Source organism: Mesoplodon mirus (assembly GCF_964341445.2).
Source record: "Mesoplodon mirus genome assembly, chromosome: 9".
In the NCBI taxonomy this organism is placed as follows: domain Eukaryota; kingdom Metazoa; phylum Chordata; class Mammalia; order Artiodactyla; family Ziphiidae; genus Mesoplodon; species Mesoplodon mirus.
In genome coordinates this window covers 78,198,332-78,216,322 of record NC_138985.1, presented here as the reverse complement: position 1 = coordinate 78,216,322, position 17,991 = coordinate 78,198,332, and the positions used below count along the sequence as shown (strand labels likewise).

The 17,991-nt window shown below is 39.4% G+C and overlaps 1 protein-coding gene across 2 annotated transcripts in view; it reads left to right on the top strand.

Annotated features, from left to right (window-relative positions):
- The window catches only part of DOCK4 (dedicator of cytokinesis 4), a 484,498-nt gene that overhangs the window by 289,765 nt on the left and 176,742 nt on the right, over positions 1 to 17,991 (top strand). For both annotated transcript variants that reach the window (XM_082631603.1, XM_082631602.1), the window contains exon 13: positions 11,002 to 11,127. In XM_082631603.1, coding sequence (XP_082487729.1) covers positions 11,002 to 11,127 — 126 coding nt within the window. The remainder of the gene's footprint in view (positions 1 to 11,001; positions 11,128 to 17,991) is intronic.

Here is a 17,991-nt window from a genome sequence, read left to right as displayed (position 1 = left end):
TCTTGCCTAGAGAGGATCCTTTAGCATTTGTTGTAAAGCTGGTTTGGTGGTGCTGAACTCTCTCAGCTTTTGCTTGTCTGTAAAGGATTTAATTTCTCTCTCAAATCTGAATGAGATCCTTGCTGGGTAGAGTAATCTTGGTTGTAGGTTTTTCTCCTTCATCACTTTAAATATGTCCTGCCAGTCCCTTCTGGCTTGCAGAGTTTCTGCTGCAAGATCAGCTGTTAACCTTATGGGGATTCCCTTGTGTGTTATTTGTTGTTTTTTGCTTGCTGCTTTTAATATGGTTTCTTTGTATTTAATTTTTGATAGTTTGATTAGTATGTGTCTTGGCATGTTTCTCCTTGGATTTGTCCTGTATGGGACTCTCTGTGCTTTCTGGACTTGATTAACTATTTCCTTTCCCATTTTAGGGAAGTTTTCAACTATAATCTCTTCAAATATTTTCTCAGTCCCTTTCTTTTTCTCTTCCTCTGGAACCCCTATAATTCGAATGTTGGTGCATTTAATGTTGTCCCAGACGTCTCTGAGACTGTCCTCAGTTCTTTTCATTCTTTTTTCTTTATTCTGCTCTGCAGTAGTTATTTCCACTATTTTATTTTCCAGGTCACTTATTCGTTCTTCTGCCTCAGTTATTCTGCTATTGATCCCTTCTGGAGTATTTTTAATTTCATTTATTGTGTTGTTCATCATTGCTTGTTTCATCTTTAGTTCTTCTAGGTCCTCGTTAACTGTTTCTTGCATTTTGTCTATTCTATTTCCAAGATTTTGGATCATCTTTACTATCATTATTCTGAATTCTTTTTCAGGTAGACTGCCTATTTCCTCTTCATTTGTTAGGTCTGGTGGGTTTTTATCTTGCTCCTTCACCTGCTGTGTGTTTTTCTGTCTTCTCATTTTGCTTATCTTACTGTGTTTGGGGTCTCCTTTTTGCAGGCTGCAGGGTCGTAGTTCCCGTTGTTTTTGGTGTCTGTCCCCAGTGGCTAAGGTTGTTTCAGTGGGTTGTGTAGGCTTCCTGGTGGAGGGGACTGGTGCCTGTGTTCTGGTGGATGAGGCTGGATCTTGTCTTTCTGGTGGGCACGTCCACGTCTGGTTGTGTGTTTTGGGGTGTCTATGGACTTATTATGATTTTAGGCAGCCTCTCTGCTATTGGGTGGGGTTGTGTTCTTGTCTTGCTAGTTGTTTGGCATAGAGTGCCCAGCACTGTAGCTTGCTGGTCATTGAGTGAAGCTGAGTGTTGGTGTTGAGATGGAGATCTCTGGGAGATTTTCACCATTCGATATTACGTGGAGCTGGGAGGTCTCTTGTGGACCAGTGTCCTGAAGTTGGCTCTTCCACCTCAGAGGCATAGCACTGACTCCTGGCTGCAGCACCAAGAGCCTTTCATCCACACAGCTCAGAATAAAAGGGAGAAAAAGTAGAAAGAAAGCAAGAAAGCAAGCAAGCAAGCAAGCAAGAAAGAAAGAAAGAAAGGAAGGAAGAAAGAAGAGAATAAAATAAAGTAAGATAAAATAAAATAACGTTATTAAAATAATTTTTAAGTAAAAAAGAAAACAAAAACGGTTGAATAGAACCCTAGGGCAAATGGTGAAAGCAAAGCTATACAGACAAAATCTCACACAGAAGCTACACATACACACTCACAAAAAGAGGAAAAGGGGAAAAAATAATAAATCTTGCTCTCAAAGTCCACCTCCTCAATTTGGGATGATTCGTTGTCTATTCAGGTATTCCACAGATGCAGGGTACATAAAGTTGATTTTGGAGATTTAATCCACTGCGCTCCTGAGGCTGCTGGGAGAGATTTCCCTTTCTCTTCTTTGTTCGCACAGCTCCCAGGGCTCAGCTTTGGATTTGGCCCCGCCTCTGCATTTAGGTCACCTGAGGGCGTCTGTTCTTCGCTCAGACAGGACGGGGACAAAGGAGCCGCTGATTCGCAGGCTCTGGGTCACTCAGGCCGGGGTAAGAGAGGCGTACGGAGTGCGGGGCGAGCCTGCGGCAGCAGAGGCTGGCATGACGTTGCACCAGCCTGAGGCGCGCCGTGCGTCCTCCCGGGGAAGTTGTCCCTGGATCCCGGGACCCTGGCAGTGGCGGTCTGCACAGGCTCCCCGGAAGGGAGGTGTGGAGAGTGACCTGTGCACACACACAGGCTTCTTGGTGGCAGCAGCAGCAGCCTTAGAGTCTCATGCCCGTCCCTGGGGTCCGCGTTATTAGCTGCGGCTCGTGCCCGTCTCTGGAGCTCCTTTAAGCAGAGCTCTTAATCCCCTTTCCTCGTGCACCAGGAGACAAAGAGGGAAGAAAAAGTCTCTTGCCTCTTCGGCACGTCCAGACTTTTTCCCGGACTCCCTCCTGGCCAGCCGTGGCGCACTAGCCCCTTCAGGCTGTGTTCACGCCGCACCAATCCTCTCCCTGTGCTCCAGCTCCCAGCCCCGCCCGGCCCGACGGCCGAACAGACAAGCCTCTCGGGCTGGTGAGTGCCGGGCGGCGGAACAGACAAGCCTCTCGGGCTGGTGAGTGCTGGTCGGCACCGATCCTCTGTGCGGGAATCTCTTCGCTTTGCCCCCCGCACCCCTGTTGCTGCGCTCTCCTCCGCGGCTCCGAAGCTTCCCCCTCCGCCACCCGCAGTCTCCGCCCGCGAAGGGGCTTCCTAGTGTGTGGAAACCTTTCCTCCTTCACGGCTCCCTCCCACTGGTGCAGGTCCCGTCCCTATTCTTTTGTGTCTGTTTATTCTTTTTTCTTTTGCCCTACCCAGGTACATGGGGAGTTTCTTGACTTTTGGGAGGTCTGAGGTCTTCTGCCAGCGTTCAGTAGGTGTTCTGTAGGAGTTGTTCCACGTGTAGATGAATTTCTGATGTATCTGTGGGGAGGAAGGTCATCTCCGCGTCTTACTCTTCCGCCATCTTCCCCCTCTCTCGTCTCATCTTTTGCATTGCCATTTTTTTCTGTTTCCAAGCTTGAATGTTACTCTCTCAGATATGCCTTCTACAACCACTTTGCCTTTATTATTTTTATCTCAGTCTCTGGTTTATCTTCTTTATAACAGTTATCACAATTAAAAGAGGAAAACTGTGGTAGGATACTCAAGAAGTTGTAAACATTGATTAATTCTAGTATACAGAACTCAGTAACTGAGGTAGGGAAGTAGATTTTCCTCCATAATAGAACCTTTTGTAGGTATGCATGTAGTACTTAAAAAAATTTTTTACATTTAGTCAAATTTAAAAATGCCCAGTGTTTATCAGACACTCAGTATCTATTTCACAAATGAATAAAAAACACAATTATCAGATGTTTGCCTCAAGTTTGTTTCTTTAGTTTCGTAGTACCAAATAGGAAAAAAAAATTAGAAGGTAAAAAAATTTACTGGGTCCTAAGGAAGTTGCATTATTTTCCTAGCTTTGAGATTTAAGGCCCTAATTTATGTGTCCAACCCTCACTGTTGGACTCTTAAATGCTTTGGAGTTTTTCACATTTATAAGAAATAATGTGAGGAATGTCTGCTGTATTTTGGAATATGTCTTTAAAATAAAGTCTTAGAGTGGGGAAGGATAAATTGGGAGATTAGGATTGGCATATACATGCTACTGTATATAAAATAGGTAACTAATAAGAACCTACTGTATAGCACAGGGAATTCTACTCAATACTCTTAATGGCCTATATGGGAAAAGAGTCAAAAAATGAATGGATATATGTATGTGTATAACTGATTCACTTTGCTGTACACCTGAAACTAACACAACATTGTAAATCAACTACAATAAAAATTGTTTTTAAAAGCCTTAGAAATGGGATTATTAAGGGAGAATGTGAGCTTTTTAATGAATTTTGCCACATTAACAAAATAAAATGCAGCTGAGATGGTCATTTTGGAATAAAACCTGGGACAGTTTATTGAGGACATCAAAGACAGAAATCAAAGATTTTTGGAAAGTTTGGAACCTGTAGATTCAGAATTGCAGTATTAATTAATAAAAGTGGAAAAAAGATGAAGAAATTGTTTGGGGATTGAGTGGAAGAGACTGGTTTTAGAATGTAGGTTTACTTTCACAGTCTCTGTGTGCTCATGATAATTGCTGTAGTTAGTTCTCATCCCCTATAATTACCTATGATATTAAGTTTAATCCCTCTCTAATTCTCACCTAGACTGTTAAATTTATCTGTAATATGTATCCTGCCAAATCTTCCTCTGTTGTACTGCCAGAATCCTGTTTCCCAAATAAAAATCTATTCTTCATCTCATGCCCCATTTCAAGTTTTATTGATTCATCAACTTGTGATGCCAGCTTGGCCCCTTCCTGTGGTGTTGCAAGGCAAGCTTCCAAAATCTGGCCCCGTCTCCCTTTCATTGTCTCTCCCTACATTCTGCCTTCAGCCCAACATAACCCTCTTTGGATTATGGTATTAGTAGCCACACAGAGTTGTGATACTATAAATGTTCATACCCCAGAAGTGAATGCCTTTATACAGTTTTATTAGAAATCAAACTAGTGATACAGCCTTCAATAATTTTACTAGTAATCAGAAGATCTCAGTGATTTCAAAATAAAACAGGGCAAAGACATTTCTTTTACCCATTCTATGTGTTTCTGTCTTTGCTCAGAGCTCCCTGCTGTATTTTGTGTATCCTCTCCCTACTCAGTTCTTAAAAAAAAATGACCTTCTTTGATAAATTATTCCCTGCCTTTTTTCATTTAGATTTTGCCATGTTATATATGATGATTTTTTTTTCAAATTTTTTTAGTCTTGTTCAAATACTCCCATTTTCTAAAATGAGTTTTCTTAAACTTTAGAATATTCTGGCTGAGTTGAGATAAAGAGACTAATTCAGCGTTCTCTATTTGACACTTTATTTTGAGAAAAAGTAAATGAAGCAAAATTTTTGGTCTTTTCTTAGCATGTGGATATTTTTAAATGCTGAAAATGGAAAGAAAAGACCATTTCAGTTTGATCATCAAACTTCATGAAAATTCTGATTGAGAAAATTAAATGAGTAAGGATTAATAGATATATGCCAACTGTATTCTTTGTTTCCTCCCCCATACGTCACTTCAGGGATTTGTTTGTTATTAGTTTAGGTTTATAATGTGACCTTTGGATATCCCACTTGTGAAAATATTTTTGCACTATTAGCACATCTATTCTTAGCTCAGATGTTTTTAGCACATGTATTTTTAGAACATATACTTTAATATTCTACCATTTTTCTTCTATACTTGTATAAAAACTCAGAATTAAAAAGAAAAATGTAATTGTGTAATGTTAAGTACTTTTTACATTTAAGTCAGTTATTTAATCAATATTGTGACTTTATTTTATACTTTAATTTGGCACATTTGCAAATTTTTTGAAGCAAAGGACAGTTTTTGAATTAAATATTGGTGAGATTGACAGTTCTTAAATACTATATAAGTAGAGTAAATTTTTGCTCAGTTAATTAATTTACCCATTTACAATTACAATTTAATTGTGCACTGAAGACACACTAGTATCTATTCTTCAAAGACTGCTTGTGTTATTGTAAAACAATAGGGATTTCAAAATAAATTGGCTGTTGAAACATGGTAGACTGACTCTTGTAATCTCCCCTTCAAACACATAAAAATGCTGGATAAATTACAACTAAGACGTGGTAAGAAATAGAAAATGAAGCTTCAAAGAAAGGAAGGGACATCTTGCTGACATTACGAGGGAGCTCCATACCAGAAGTGTAAACACTCAAATAGGCACTCCAACAGGAAAGGGGGGTGTGAATATAGGCCCTGATGAGTGGGGGCTTAAGTTTTAAATGTCTCATGGAAGTCAAGACATGATTTGTTATATCTGCTCCCTCTCCCTCATTGCTGATTATTTCATGATTGATTGTTGTTTTTATTATCATTTTATTGTGACTCAACTTCAGTGGGTGTTGCTTTTTTTCATAGGAATCCTATGCACCGTGGGTGTGAAAGTGGCAGTATGGAGTGATTATACATTTACTGTTTTCAGGCTACTCAACTGGGACCAGTTACTTACCTTGGATTTCATAGCTATGGATTTTTCCAAACTACTGAGTTAATTTAAATTCAGTGGCTTAAGCTTGGAGTTCCTGTCTCACCAGAGAATGATGTACCCTCATCACCTTTTTAAAACAGAGAACAGTTCTTTCAAGCCCATTATTAGAGGACTTACTTCTAAGCATTACTTGTATATTCTCTAAGCTATATCTCCTAGAAGTTCAGATAATAAACTATCAGGAAAAGATTAAATAAAAGGTAGAAACATAGGTTCATAATGAAAAAGAAAACATGAAAAAATGAACAAGGAGAGTTTCAAACTCATGCATCAAAAAAATATTGAACATCTACATGTCTGCATTATTCAAGGCACTAGTAATACAGCATTTAAGAAAGCAAATACAAATCTTTGTCCTCTTGGTGCTTAGCTTCTAGTGGTTAGAAAGAACTAAATAGAATTTCTAAAATTGTTTTAAAGAAGAAGTCATTGAAGAAAAATTTGTGCACTGCTTAAATACCAAATGAGCACAACTGCAAAGAGCAAGAATAATGTGATATAACAGCAGTGGCAGTGGTAGTGGTAGTAGCAGCTGCTAACATTTTTGAGCACTTCCTTTATACCAGGTATTGCCCAAAGTACTTTATGGAGTTGGTGTCATTATCATCTTTATTTTACAGATGTGGAAACCAGAGCACAGAGGAGTTAACATTGAGACAGGGTCATGATGCTGTATGGTAGACTTCTTAAGCTGCACACTTAATCATAGCATGTATTTATCAAATATATTTGTCACTATTTTCCATTTTTGTGTTGCTATACATTTGCAGTTAGGTGTTAGTTGGTTCACTGGTGGCAAAATGGCTGATCTAGTCTAAAATTAATTTTGCCTGCTACTTAATAAATCATGCTGTGCTTGCCTTTTTTTATGTAAAAGTGCACAATTTCATGAATTTAAAAAGAATCATAGAGTGAGTTAGCTCCGATTCCTAAGAAATTAGAGTTACCAAAAAATCAACCACATTTGGTTTAACAGATACCAAGCCTTTCTTTCCTGTAGTTCTGCTCTGTAAGCTAGGTTTAATCATGAAAAACTATTGTTTTGTGACTCTAGATTAATTAATGACTATGCCTCTGTGTAAAATTAGATATCAGATCTTTGTAATTGGGTCTTAAAGATCTAGACTGATTTTTAAAAGTTATGTTTCGTGATTGTTTCTTCTAATAAGAGGAACATTTCCCCCTTAGCCATTTCATTTTTGGGATTTATATTAACAGCCAGAAAAAAAATTGATTGTGGAACATTATTGATCTATTTTGTGAAATTAAAAATTTAACCTAATTTTTTAGCTTATTGGTTGTCATAACTCCCAATTAAAAAAAATCTTCCCTGCACTTTCAAATTCCCTCAATCAGTCATAATTTTTCCTTATTTTAATATTCCTATCGTGCACTTAACCCTTGCTGCTTCATATTCTACTTACGTGTGTGTGTCTTACTTTCATTATTGGATGATCAGCTTCTTTGGAGCAGAGACCCTATTGTGTACACCCTTATTTCTCACCCTCCACCTTCCACTCAAGCTGGAAGTTACTGTCTGGCCCAAAGTGGACAGTTTGAATTGCGAAAGGAGTAAGTTAAAGTGTGCAGATAAAATTTTAGAAGTTGCTCCAGCCCCAGATGTAACAGGTAAGGCGAGGACAGTGAAGTTGTATGACAAGAAAGAGAATAGGAAGAAGAATACTGCACTGTGAACATACCCTGTATCATAAGCTACGCTCCTGAAAGGATAGGACTAATTCTCAGGTCATTGGAATGGGCGAATATTTGATAAGTCTCCCCTTTGTAGTGAAGAATAGTTTCTTTGTCTTCATACATTAGCCAACCTGTTCATTTTAGTCGACATATTTAAGAACCACTATAAAAACAGGATCAGGAGTTTCCCTGATTGAAAAATAAATAGTATTGCAGTGGCTCTTGGTGGGCTGGTCCCTGTAGATTCACTACTATGTCATGTTTCTTTGTCTTCCTGAAAGTACACCCCCTCTTTGATGTTTCTTTGTTAAGTGTTGTGGTTTTTATGGAAATTGAATTGATGATTTGGGAAGAGCCAAGTACATTGTGGTCAAGCCCTTGGCCCACTTGACCTTTCCAGTTCTTGATTCTCGGTGAGTTCTTCATTCTAAAGAAATTGGGTCACCTCAACAATACCTTCCCCTCCAAGTTGATATCAGTAGGCCAGACTAATGAAATCATTATGCCTGGGGCTTTCACCTGTATCTTTCTAAACCTTCAGATTGAAAACTACCATATCTTCTAACTAAATTTTAGAATGCATTCAACTGTTGAATGCCTAGTTTTCCTTTTTCCCCTCTACTATTTTGTCTGTTTTCCCCCTGTCACTTCCTCATTGCCTTCCCTTATCCATTAGCTGGCTCCTTTCTGTCTGTTGTCTTCTATTTGGGTCCTCTCTATCCTCTTGCCTTCTCTCATCTCAATGGCTCTGGCTATTTCGAGAACATTGATGCATTTCTTTGTTCATGCTTACATCTTATCGGTCTTCCCACAAAACATATTTTTTCTCTATTTCCTATCTTTAATTGTCTTTAGAATCCACATTGATTGAATGCTTTTCTTTTCTCATTGTCTTATCCTCTGTATTCAACTTATGTAAAAAATAAAATAAAATACATCACTGATGGTTAAATGAATTCTGGCTCCAATAGGGCAAAACAAGAATTCTGGTCAATTTCCTTCCTCCAGTCTCTACCCTGAATAGCATGATCTCTTTGTTTTTTCATTACTGTTTAGTTCTTTTCTTACATTGTACATACCACATAAGGTTGCTAGTATCTCTAATCAGGTCCTTTGATGAGAAGTTCTAGTAAAATGATCTGTCCTTGCAAAACATCACAGGACCTCAAGAATTTTGTTTAGTGCTTGTGATTCTCTATGTGAAAGCATTGCTTATAGTGTCCTGGGGTACTAGAACAGTGTTCTACCCAGCAGGAGGGATGGTTATTATGTACTGTGTCTGGCACACACTGCTATTCTACAGATATCAGCTTCTGCTGATGTTCATAATGATGGTGACAGTGTGGGTGAGTGTTTTGAAGGCAAAAGGACAGAAGTAGGAGGAGAACAGAGACACCAGTAATGAGGTGGGGGTACCGGGAGAGCGTGAGTCAGGAAGAAATAGCTGCTGAGACAGATGGATTATAACATGTGTTAGTTTATCTTCATTCACCAGCCTCTGGGTTTTAAAAGGAACCAGTAGTACCACATCAAAGTTGTCCACATCCAACCATCCAGATGACTCATTCTCCCCTGCTTCATTCCATGCGGCTATCGGAGGACTGATGCTCCTCCACTCTGTCACCTTCAGTCATCCATCTCGTGTGGGCTGGGGGCAGGGAGGGAGCTAAAGGATAGTTAGGTGAAAATAGGATGAAGACTTAATTAAAGTTTCTGAGTGCCTGCCAGATTTAATCTAATTCTCACCACTTTCTGACACCGACATTCTATTAGATCCACACACCAGAGGACACAGTGATGCAGCCACATCCTGCCCTTCTTTTCTTATGTCATTGCCCTTTGGGGTATGCCTCATCTAGGTCAGATTCCAACCCCAGGAAAGGCTCCATCTTCTTTCCGAGCCTAGTACTTTTTTAAAAAAACAAATTTTCCTGATGTTTTACCCACTCTATTGAAAAGCAAGCAAACAAACCAACAAAACACTACTTTTGTTGTTGTTTGTTTCTTCATTTTACTGAAGACAAGTGAAAGGAAGATTCCAATCTAGATGCATGGCAAATGTCTTGCATTTCTGTTGCATCCCAGCATGATTGTTGCCATGCTTATGGTGTATGATTGCAGATAGCATTGTAGTGCTGTGCATTAGGAATTGGGAGTGACTACTTGCACAATAGTATGTATGTTACTGAGTGAAAAGGGTGGTAAGTACTGATGTAAATGGAGGATCTTTGGAGTACAGATTTATCATTCTCTTGATCCACCATCCAAATTCATTTTTAAATTGAATTCAGGTTAATGATGATTGAAAGTTTTTAAAAACATAAGTCACCTTTGACTGGTTTCATTTTCTATCACTAATGTAAGTGAGGGACTTTTTTTTTTTTGTCTTTTTTGTTTTAAAATAATAGAAGAAAAAAGGAACAGGGAATTAAAAGACTGAAAGAGAAACAGCATGTTGGAAATAGGCAAACATAAGTATTCAAAAAGATAGGACATTAATTTTTTCCTATAGCTAGAGTTGGGAGAGTAAGGTATGGAAAACATCCCGCTGTGGTAATGTCACTATAATTGGGGTAACAAAAAAATTTAATTTTACTATTTTACTGACTAAATTCCCTCTTGTTTATCCAAGTAGCCTGCATCCTGCTCAATTCTGCTCAGTAGAAAATAATGTGATTATGAGTTTCTACTGTATATAATATTAAGAATATAATCTTGGTTTTATTACAATCACCTTCCTTAAATTTTTTTTAAAAATCTCGGAATATCCTTAAGATCCTTGAATTTTTATGTGTTTAGCTTTGTGTTCATGTTTATGACATTTGATTAGTAATTATTCACAGGCCTTATAGAGTTTTAAAGAAATTAGAACTCCCATTTTAAGATCAATATCTTCCAGGGCTGGATAGCCCCTGTCATTTGCTAGGATGAGGTTGGTGCAGGGGTGTTTCTGTCTGGCAGGGTGCTGGAGAAGCGGGTGATGGGACTGGAAGCCAGACTTCCTCGTCTTAGTGTTCTGTTCAGGTATTTTCCAGCTTCTTGGAACCTTCTTTGTAAGTGGAAAAACTCAGGTAGTCAAGTTGGAAAAGTGTTCTCTAAATATTTGTCTTATAGATTCCATCAATTTTGTCTGAATATTAATCTTCAGTTTAAAACAATGATACCATAGATTTGGGCTTGTTGAAACAATTTCAGTTCCTGTTCATGCTGTTTCTGTCCTTCTTTTTTTAACTCTGGTCTCATTTGTTTTAGGTTTAGCAGTTTCCCTACAACTCTTGCATGGAGACATTGAACAAATCAGAAGGGAATACTCATCAGTATTTTCTCATGGAGTATCCATCACCCGGAAGTTGGGTTTTTCTAATATTATTATGCCTGGTAAGTGACTTGGGATGCACTACATGATGAAATGTGGCTACTTTGTCTGCTTTTGACGCTTGAGAAATTTTTCAAATTGTCAGCTTCAAAGAGTTCAAATGGGCCATGCTTAAGAATAAAATGAGATATGTAATTCCTTTTTTAAAAAATCTTTACATTTTTATTATATTAGGGTGGATAACTTGTGGGGGTCATGGTTGCATTTCATTATGACCATAATAGGAAAACTGAAGTTGAATACAGAAAATATTTTACCCTCTGGTGGGAAGTGTTATTGAAGTCACTTAGGGGAAATCCTTACAGGTTTTGACAAGAACAGTTATTAAGCAATGGTTAGCCTTTTTGGAGGAGTTTTCCACCAGAGATATGTATGTATATGTGTATATAAATAAGCAGCCATATGCAAATGCAATATGTATTTCTATACATCTCCTAGTTCTATTTGTATATATAAATCAGATCTATATTAGCAACCAAAAGAGACTCCAAAAAAGTGTTTGTTTCTGAGTGGAAATGGTAGAAGTTAAGGAGATTCACACCATCAAAGTAAATGCCAAGTAATAGTCTTTCTCAGGGCTCTACATCCTACTTTCCACAACCAAGAAAAAAAAATAGAAAGACCAAATAGTCTCAAATTGTCGACAGTATTTTTAGAATTGAGATCCTTTAAATCACTGTTTAAATCCCATGTGTCATAAGCAAGCAATGGAAGTTGCATCTGACAGGCCCCTGGCGCAGTTATGAGACTGATGGTAGGACTGTTGTCTATAAAGACCTAACATGATGCAGAAACTGACTGGCATTGACTGTCGCGGCATTTTGTGATCTCCTGACAGAAATGCATTCATGCAGGAAAGCCTAAGGGAACAGCCTGGAAAGTTTCCTGAGATGGCCTGACCTAGCTTAGGGACCCAGTCTGCCTGAGCACCTTCTGTTAACTATTGTCGAAAATGACTGTTTACAGCGCTGTTTACTTGGTGGCATGTTATTTAGTGACTCTTGCAACCATTCATCATTTCCTTCAGTTGCTATAAATAGCTGGTATTTCCTCTTTAACAAAAAAGAAAAAAATTTCATCCCACTGGGAAGCAAATTGATGGGTAAATCTAATATAAAAAGCACATTTTAGAACAGAATACAGCCAGCTGCTAAAAGAATTCCTCAGCTTGGTCTCTGAGCAGTATCATTGAGAAATGGAAAAATATCAAGCAACATGACACTTCACTGGCTGAATAATTGTCTGGGGTGTGCTGTGCTCATGCAGCTCTTGTCTGGCTTTAATGATGAAAACGAGCTTTCTGTGGAATAAGGCTCACTTCTGTCCCTTTCCCACACCACCTTATGGCGAGGTTCATGCTGACCAGGGAATCAGTGCTCCCAGACACATGTCTGCAGTGCCCAAGACTGCAAGAGATTTTTTTTTAAAGCACTTTCTTCTTTTTCTTCTCTCACTTTTTCTTCTTTGGCTTCTGAGTCTTTCAAATTAGATGGAGAAGGGAAAGATGTGTGTATTAACTTAAACAGCTGAAAGCAACTTTACAACTCAATGGAATGTTTTACATTGGCAAACATAGCAGCCATTGTTTTGTTTTCCTTTGTTATTTTTTTAGAATTTTGACTCCTCAGTTAATTCTCACTGGTGGCTCTGATGAAAACTTGAGCTGAGTTTTCAATAAGAAAATATATGTGAACAGCATTTCTGATCCCAGTGTTATATTGACACTCTGCTAGGATGATGGGTTTGTTTGTTTGTTTGTTTTTCTTTTGTTTTTCTAGACTTGTCCTTCAGAGTTAGTATTGTGAATAAGGATCAGGATGGGTGAAGCATGTGTTTATACCTACAGGACCTTCATTAACTTAGTTACTGCCTTTCTGCAGAATGAATTATCTGTGGTCCTGACACTAACAGGAACGTACACAAAACTCTTCTTGAGGATCACAGAATGTCATCAATGCCACACTCTATTTGGGATGCGAAAACCATGGAAACAGAGATTTGCCCTTTGGTCTGGCTTTTGCATGGGTTGGTCTTGGGAATGTCACCTGGTATAAGGAGACTACCTGCCCATGTGCTTTCGGCCTGTCATGAAGTCCTCTGAACCCTTCCTGTTGCTAAGGGTCAGTCATTCAGCACTTTATTTCTTAGAGTACCCAGTTTCCAAAGAAGAAAAGTTACCCTCTGTGAAGCTCCATCACTGCCACCTACGAACCAAATAACTCTACAGAAAGTTCCATGGTCTGGCCTCTGAGCCCATGAGAGGGAGGGCAGTGAAAATATTTCAGTCAGTGCTCTCCAGTTGAAATACAGTGCGAGCCACAAATGTAATTTTAACTTTTCTAGTAACCATTTTAAAAAAGTAGGAAGAAAGAGATGAAATTAATATATTTTATTTAACCCAATGCATCCAAAATATCATTTTAATAGGTAATCCATATAAAAAATTTGTAATGAGTTATTTTACACTATTTCAACCTAAGTCTTTGAAGGCTGGTAACTACTATACATTACAGCACATCTCTTTTCAGCCAAGTCACATTTCAAGGACTCAGTTGCCACATGTGGCAGTCGTTATGGAATTGGACAGCCAAGCTCTAAATGTCTTAACAGACTGTACAAAGCAGAGCTCGAGCCGTTGCTGAATATCAGGAAGGACTAAGTTTCCATCCACCAGACGCTTTGGAACAAAGCTAGCTGATGTGTCAGGAATGCCATGGGAGGTCAGGCGGTGTCCTCCTCCCACCCTAAGGGGCCATTCTTATTCTGAGTTTATGCTTCTTTCTAGGCATTCATCATGGTCTCCCTACTTTATCTTCCCTACCTGTACCCTCTCTCCTGGGGACTTGTCACATATCAACCAGTAAAACTATCCCTCTTTGTTAAGGAACACCTAATTAATACCTTCCAGTGCATTCGCTTTTAATACATCTTGGCAGTTCCTAATCCTAAAAAGAATTAAGGAAAAGTGGTGGACTGATAGGGGAGGGAAGGGTTGAGATTTGGAGGCTAGAGGCTCACACTGAAAACGATGAACAGAGCCTATGTTTCAAATGTTTGCCAGCAGTAGTAGCTATGATAGTGATTTCCAGATTTGTTTAAGTTTATTTTACAAATATTTTCCAGAGTAAGCCTCCTTTTCCTTTGGTCTTTAGGCAATAGTTCAAATAAGTCAAATTTCTATTTGGTCAAAGTTGACTAGATAGTGATTTATAAGACTGGGGTAAGAAGAATGTTGTAGAGATGTTTGCCTCCCATTTAAGAAGATATATAATTTTATTATATATTATTATTATTATTATTATTTACCACTTACTGATAGAGACATGTACATCACCAGATGGAATTGCCTCAAAAAATCTTTCTTTTGGAGAAAGCAAGTGGGACCCTGCTTTATTTGATGTTCCCTAAAAATATATCCTAAATCTAACCAAAGCTCACCACGCCCCAGTCTAAGTCACTGGACCTCCATATCATACAGGTGCAACTACTCTGCTTAGATCTGAACCCCTGATCATGCCACCAAGGGGTGGTGGTCTTTCACCCAAGGAATGCCACAGTGACCAAAGAGAGGGGGAGGCGTGTCACCCTGAGGTTGGATCCCAGCCCCAGATCACATTGGGGAAGAGGCTGCTGCCCCCAAATTATGAAGCTTACATGCCCCACTTGCCCAAGGGTGTAGGATTTCCCCAACAGGCACTACCAGAAATGCATGCATTGTCCTAGAGTATAAAGGGCAGCCCATCCCTGCTCCTGTCTCTGCACACCACTGTCTGGAAAGTCCTTCATGGTTGCTGTTGTATCCTTTGCCATTGCTTGCTTGATAGTCATAAACAGAAATTTAAAAGCTACCCCCTCAAAAGTTTAACATCTCAGAGTAGTCTTTTAAAATAAAGCAAAACAAAAATGAGAACAGATATGTTTTACTGAAGTGTACTCTATGTGAGAAATCCAAGGTTAATTTTTCATCCCATGCGTAAGTTTTCCCTGTGTGTGGTCTGCCTTGATTTCCTGTTACTTGTGAATCTTGCCCTTATCCCTTACCCTGCCCCTCCCCCCTCCTCCGTTGCCCTGAAGATATCCTGAAGTAGTAGAAGCCTAGCTAGTTGTGGATGGCATATTATATTAGTTTCCTATGGCTACTGTAACAAATCGTCACAAATGGGGTGGCTTAAAACAATGCAAATGTACTATTTTACAGTTCTGGAGATCAGAAGTTTGCATGAGTCTCACTGGGCTAATATCAGGGTGTCAGCAGGGCTGCATTTCTTCTGATGGCTCTAAAGGAGAATGCATTTCCTTGCCTTTGCCAGCTTCTGGAGACTCCCTGTACTCCTTGGCTCATGGCCCAACATCATTCAACCTCTGCTTCTCTCATCATATCCCCTTCTCTGACCCTGACCTTCTGCCTCCCTCTTATAAGGACCTTTGTAATTATATTGAGCCCACCCTGATAATCAAAGAAAATCTCCCCATCTCAAGATTGTCAGCTTAATCACATCTGTGAAGTCCCTTTTGCCGAAGTAAAGTAATCTATTCACAGGTTCCCAGGATTAGGACCTGGACAGCTTTGGGGAGGTAACTGGGTGCCTGCTACACACATGAAGGGCCATCCAGCTCAACCATGTGTCCAGTGCATGAATGTCTTCCTGAGGTCCCTGAGGATGGTTTTCTGGCTTGTACTTGAGTATTAATAATGGCCAAGATCACACCATCACATCTTACATCTTCTCTCAAAATGACCTCTTTGATGTTGAACTCCTCTCCCTCTACCTTCTATCCATTGGGTTGAGTTTCTCTGCTTGTAACCTCAACATTTTAAAATTCAGTTAACTCTCTTGTCTCCCTCATCTCTCCTCTGATGGGTCCCTTCTCCATATCATTTGTGGTCTGGATGATACAGTTTCTGTCTGTCTCTGTCCTAGAAATGAAATCAGTGCTTCATAATTGGTTTGACCAATCAGGGTGGGACTGTTACCTTCCTTGCTCAAGGCACTAGTCTTTTAGAGACAAAGGCTGAATTGCACTAGCTTATTTGATGGATGTTCTCATCCTATTGAATTATATTTTCATGGGTAAAGCAGAGATACGGATAGTACATTGGGTGTGTTTCTTAATCTCTATCCTTTAGTTTCCTCATCTGTAAAATGGAAATAATAGGGCCTTTCTATAAGGTTAATGTGAGGATTTAATGAGATATTCTACTTATAGCACTTGGCAAAGTACCTGACTACTGTCTATCTGCTTTTATCTACTACTAATCATCATCATCATCATCATCTAAGTTCAAAAGAACCCGGAGTCTTTTATGTATGTTCTTTTGTTTTTAAGAAGGACAGGAACTTTTCTTTTCCAGTGCCAAAAATAACAGCAAATATCTAGCACAGAAAAGGCACTGCACTAGCCCCTGTGGCTGGGGACAATGGTTTACTTGATGTGATGAGCATGTCCTCTATGCCTTTATCCAGTTCATTCATAAGACAGAATCAAGGATCAGGGTTTTCAGCTACTGATAAAAACCTCTTGCCTGTTGAGGTCAAGCCATAAATCAACCCCATTTGATTGTAGTCGCTGAACTCTTTTTGAATTTGTTCCTATTGCTGTGGCCTTATCTCTATCTCGTCTACAGTGATGTTTTGAGAAGCCTTCACATGTGTAAAGGCTTCCCAGTCAGTGGGCCTGTGAAACGGAGGAAAGTGTCAAGCACATCAAATTTACAGAGTAATAAATTTAAGATGTACAAGGTATGAATAAACATTGTCAGGCAAGTAGCTTTTCACGATTGGTGCTATGACTCCATTTCATACTCAGTTTATGATTTCTCTCTTAATTACCCAAGGTGCTTTCTTAACACCATTTGGGCTTATTAGTTTTCTCCAGAGCCAACCTCAAGTGTATTGACTTTAATTAGCACTTGTTTCAACTTTATCCTTCTGCGTATTTTGGCAAAACGTGGCACCTTGCAGTATTAGAACATAGCAAGCTGCAGATTCCTGGGGGGACACATGTAGAATGGCATCCAGGAGAAATGTTCTTGTCATGTATTCTCTTTTCAAAGAAATCTTATTTTAGTCTAAAAGTTTTGCGAAAGATAAAGCGGGTTACAGGGACAGGGACAGTGACAGTTAAAGAACAGAAAACTAAAACATAGGTATAAGGTGTTTTAATTTATGAACGTGTCACAGTCCAGAAGTTCTTTTGTGAGTCACAGAAACAGCAAGCATAACATAATAGCCTCGGCCCTCCTACTGCCTCTCCCATCCCTACCTCTGCCTGTACCCCTTCCCCACTTTAATAACACAGAAACTTGAGGCCCCAAGGTTTATCTTACCCTGTCTAGACTAATGTCACAGAGAATAGACAGTAGCAGAGAAAGACTTGAATCCAGATCTCCTTATTCCAGTCTTCCTGTGACCCTACATTTTTTTAGGCTTATTTGAACTCAGAAGAGAGAGAAGAATCCAGCAAAGTTATAAGCTAAACCAGCTCTAGGGGTCCATTTGGGAAGCAAAGGCCATTTTTAACTTTGGTCCCTTTGGAAACACACCATAGCTTCCACAGATGTCTCATCCTCTTAGTGAGGGCCTCTCTCATGTGACACCCCCTCTCCTCCATTCAACACCCCATCTCCTCTTACTTTTATCCATGGCACTTAGCATTATTCAGTGTGCTCTGTGTTTTACTTCTTTGTTCAAGACCTACTCCTACTGGAATCCCTCCACAGGGAAGGCATTTTTGCTTTGTTCACTGCTGAATCTACTGGGCCTAGAATAATATCTGGCACATAGTAGGTGCTCACGGTATATTTGCTGAATGAATACACGAAGAAAGAATTTCCTGGCACTGGCAGTATGTTACTGTCCCCCCAC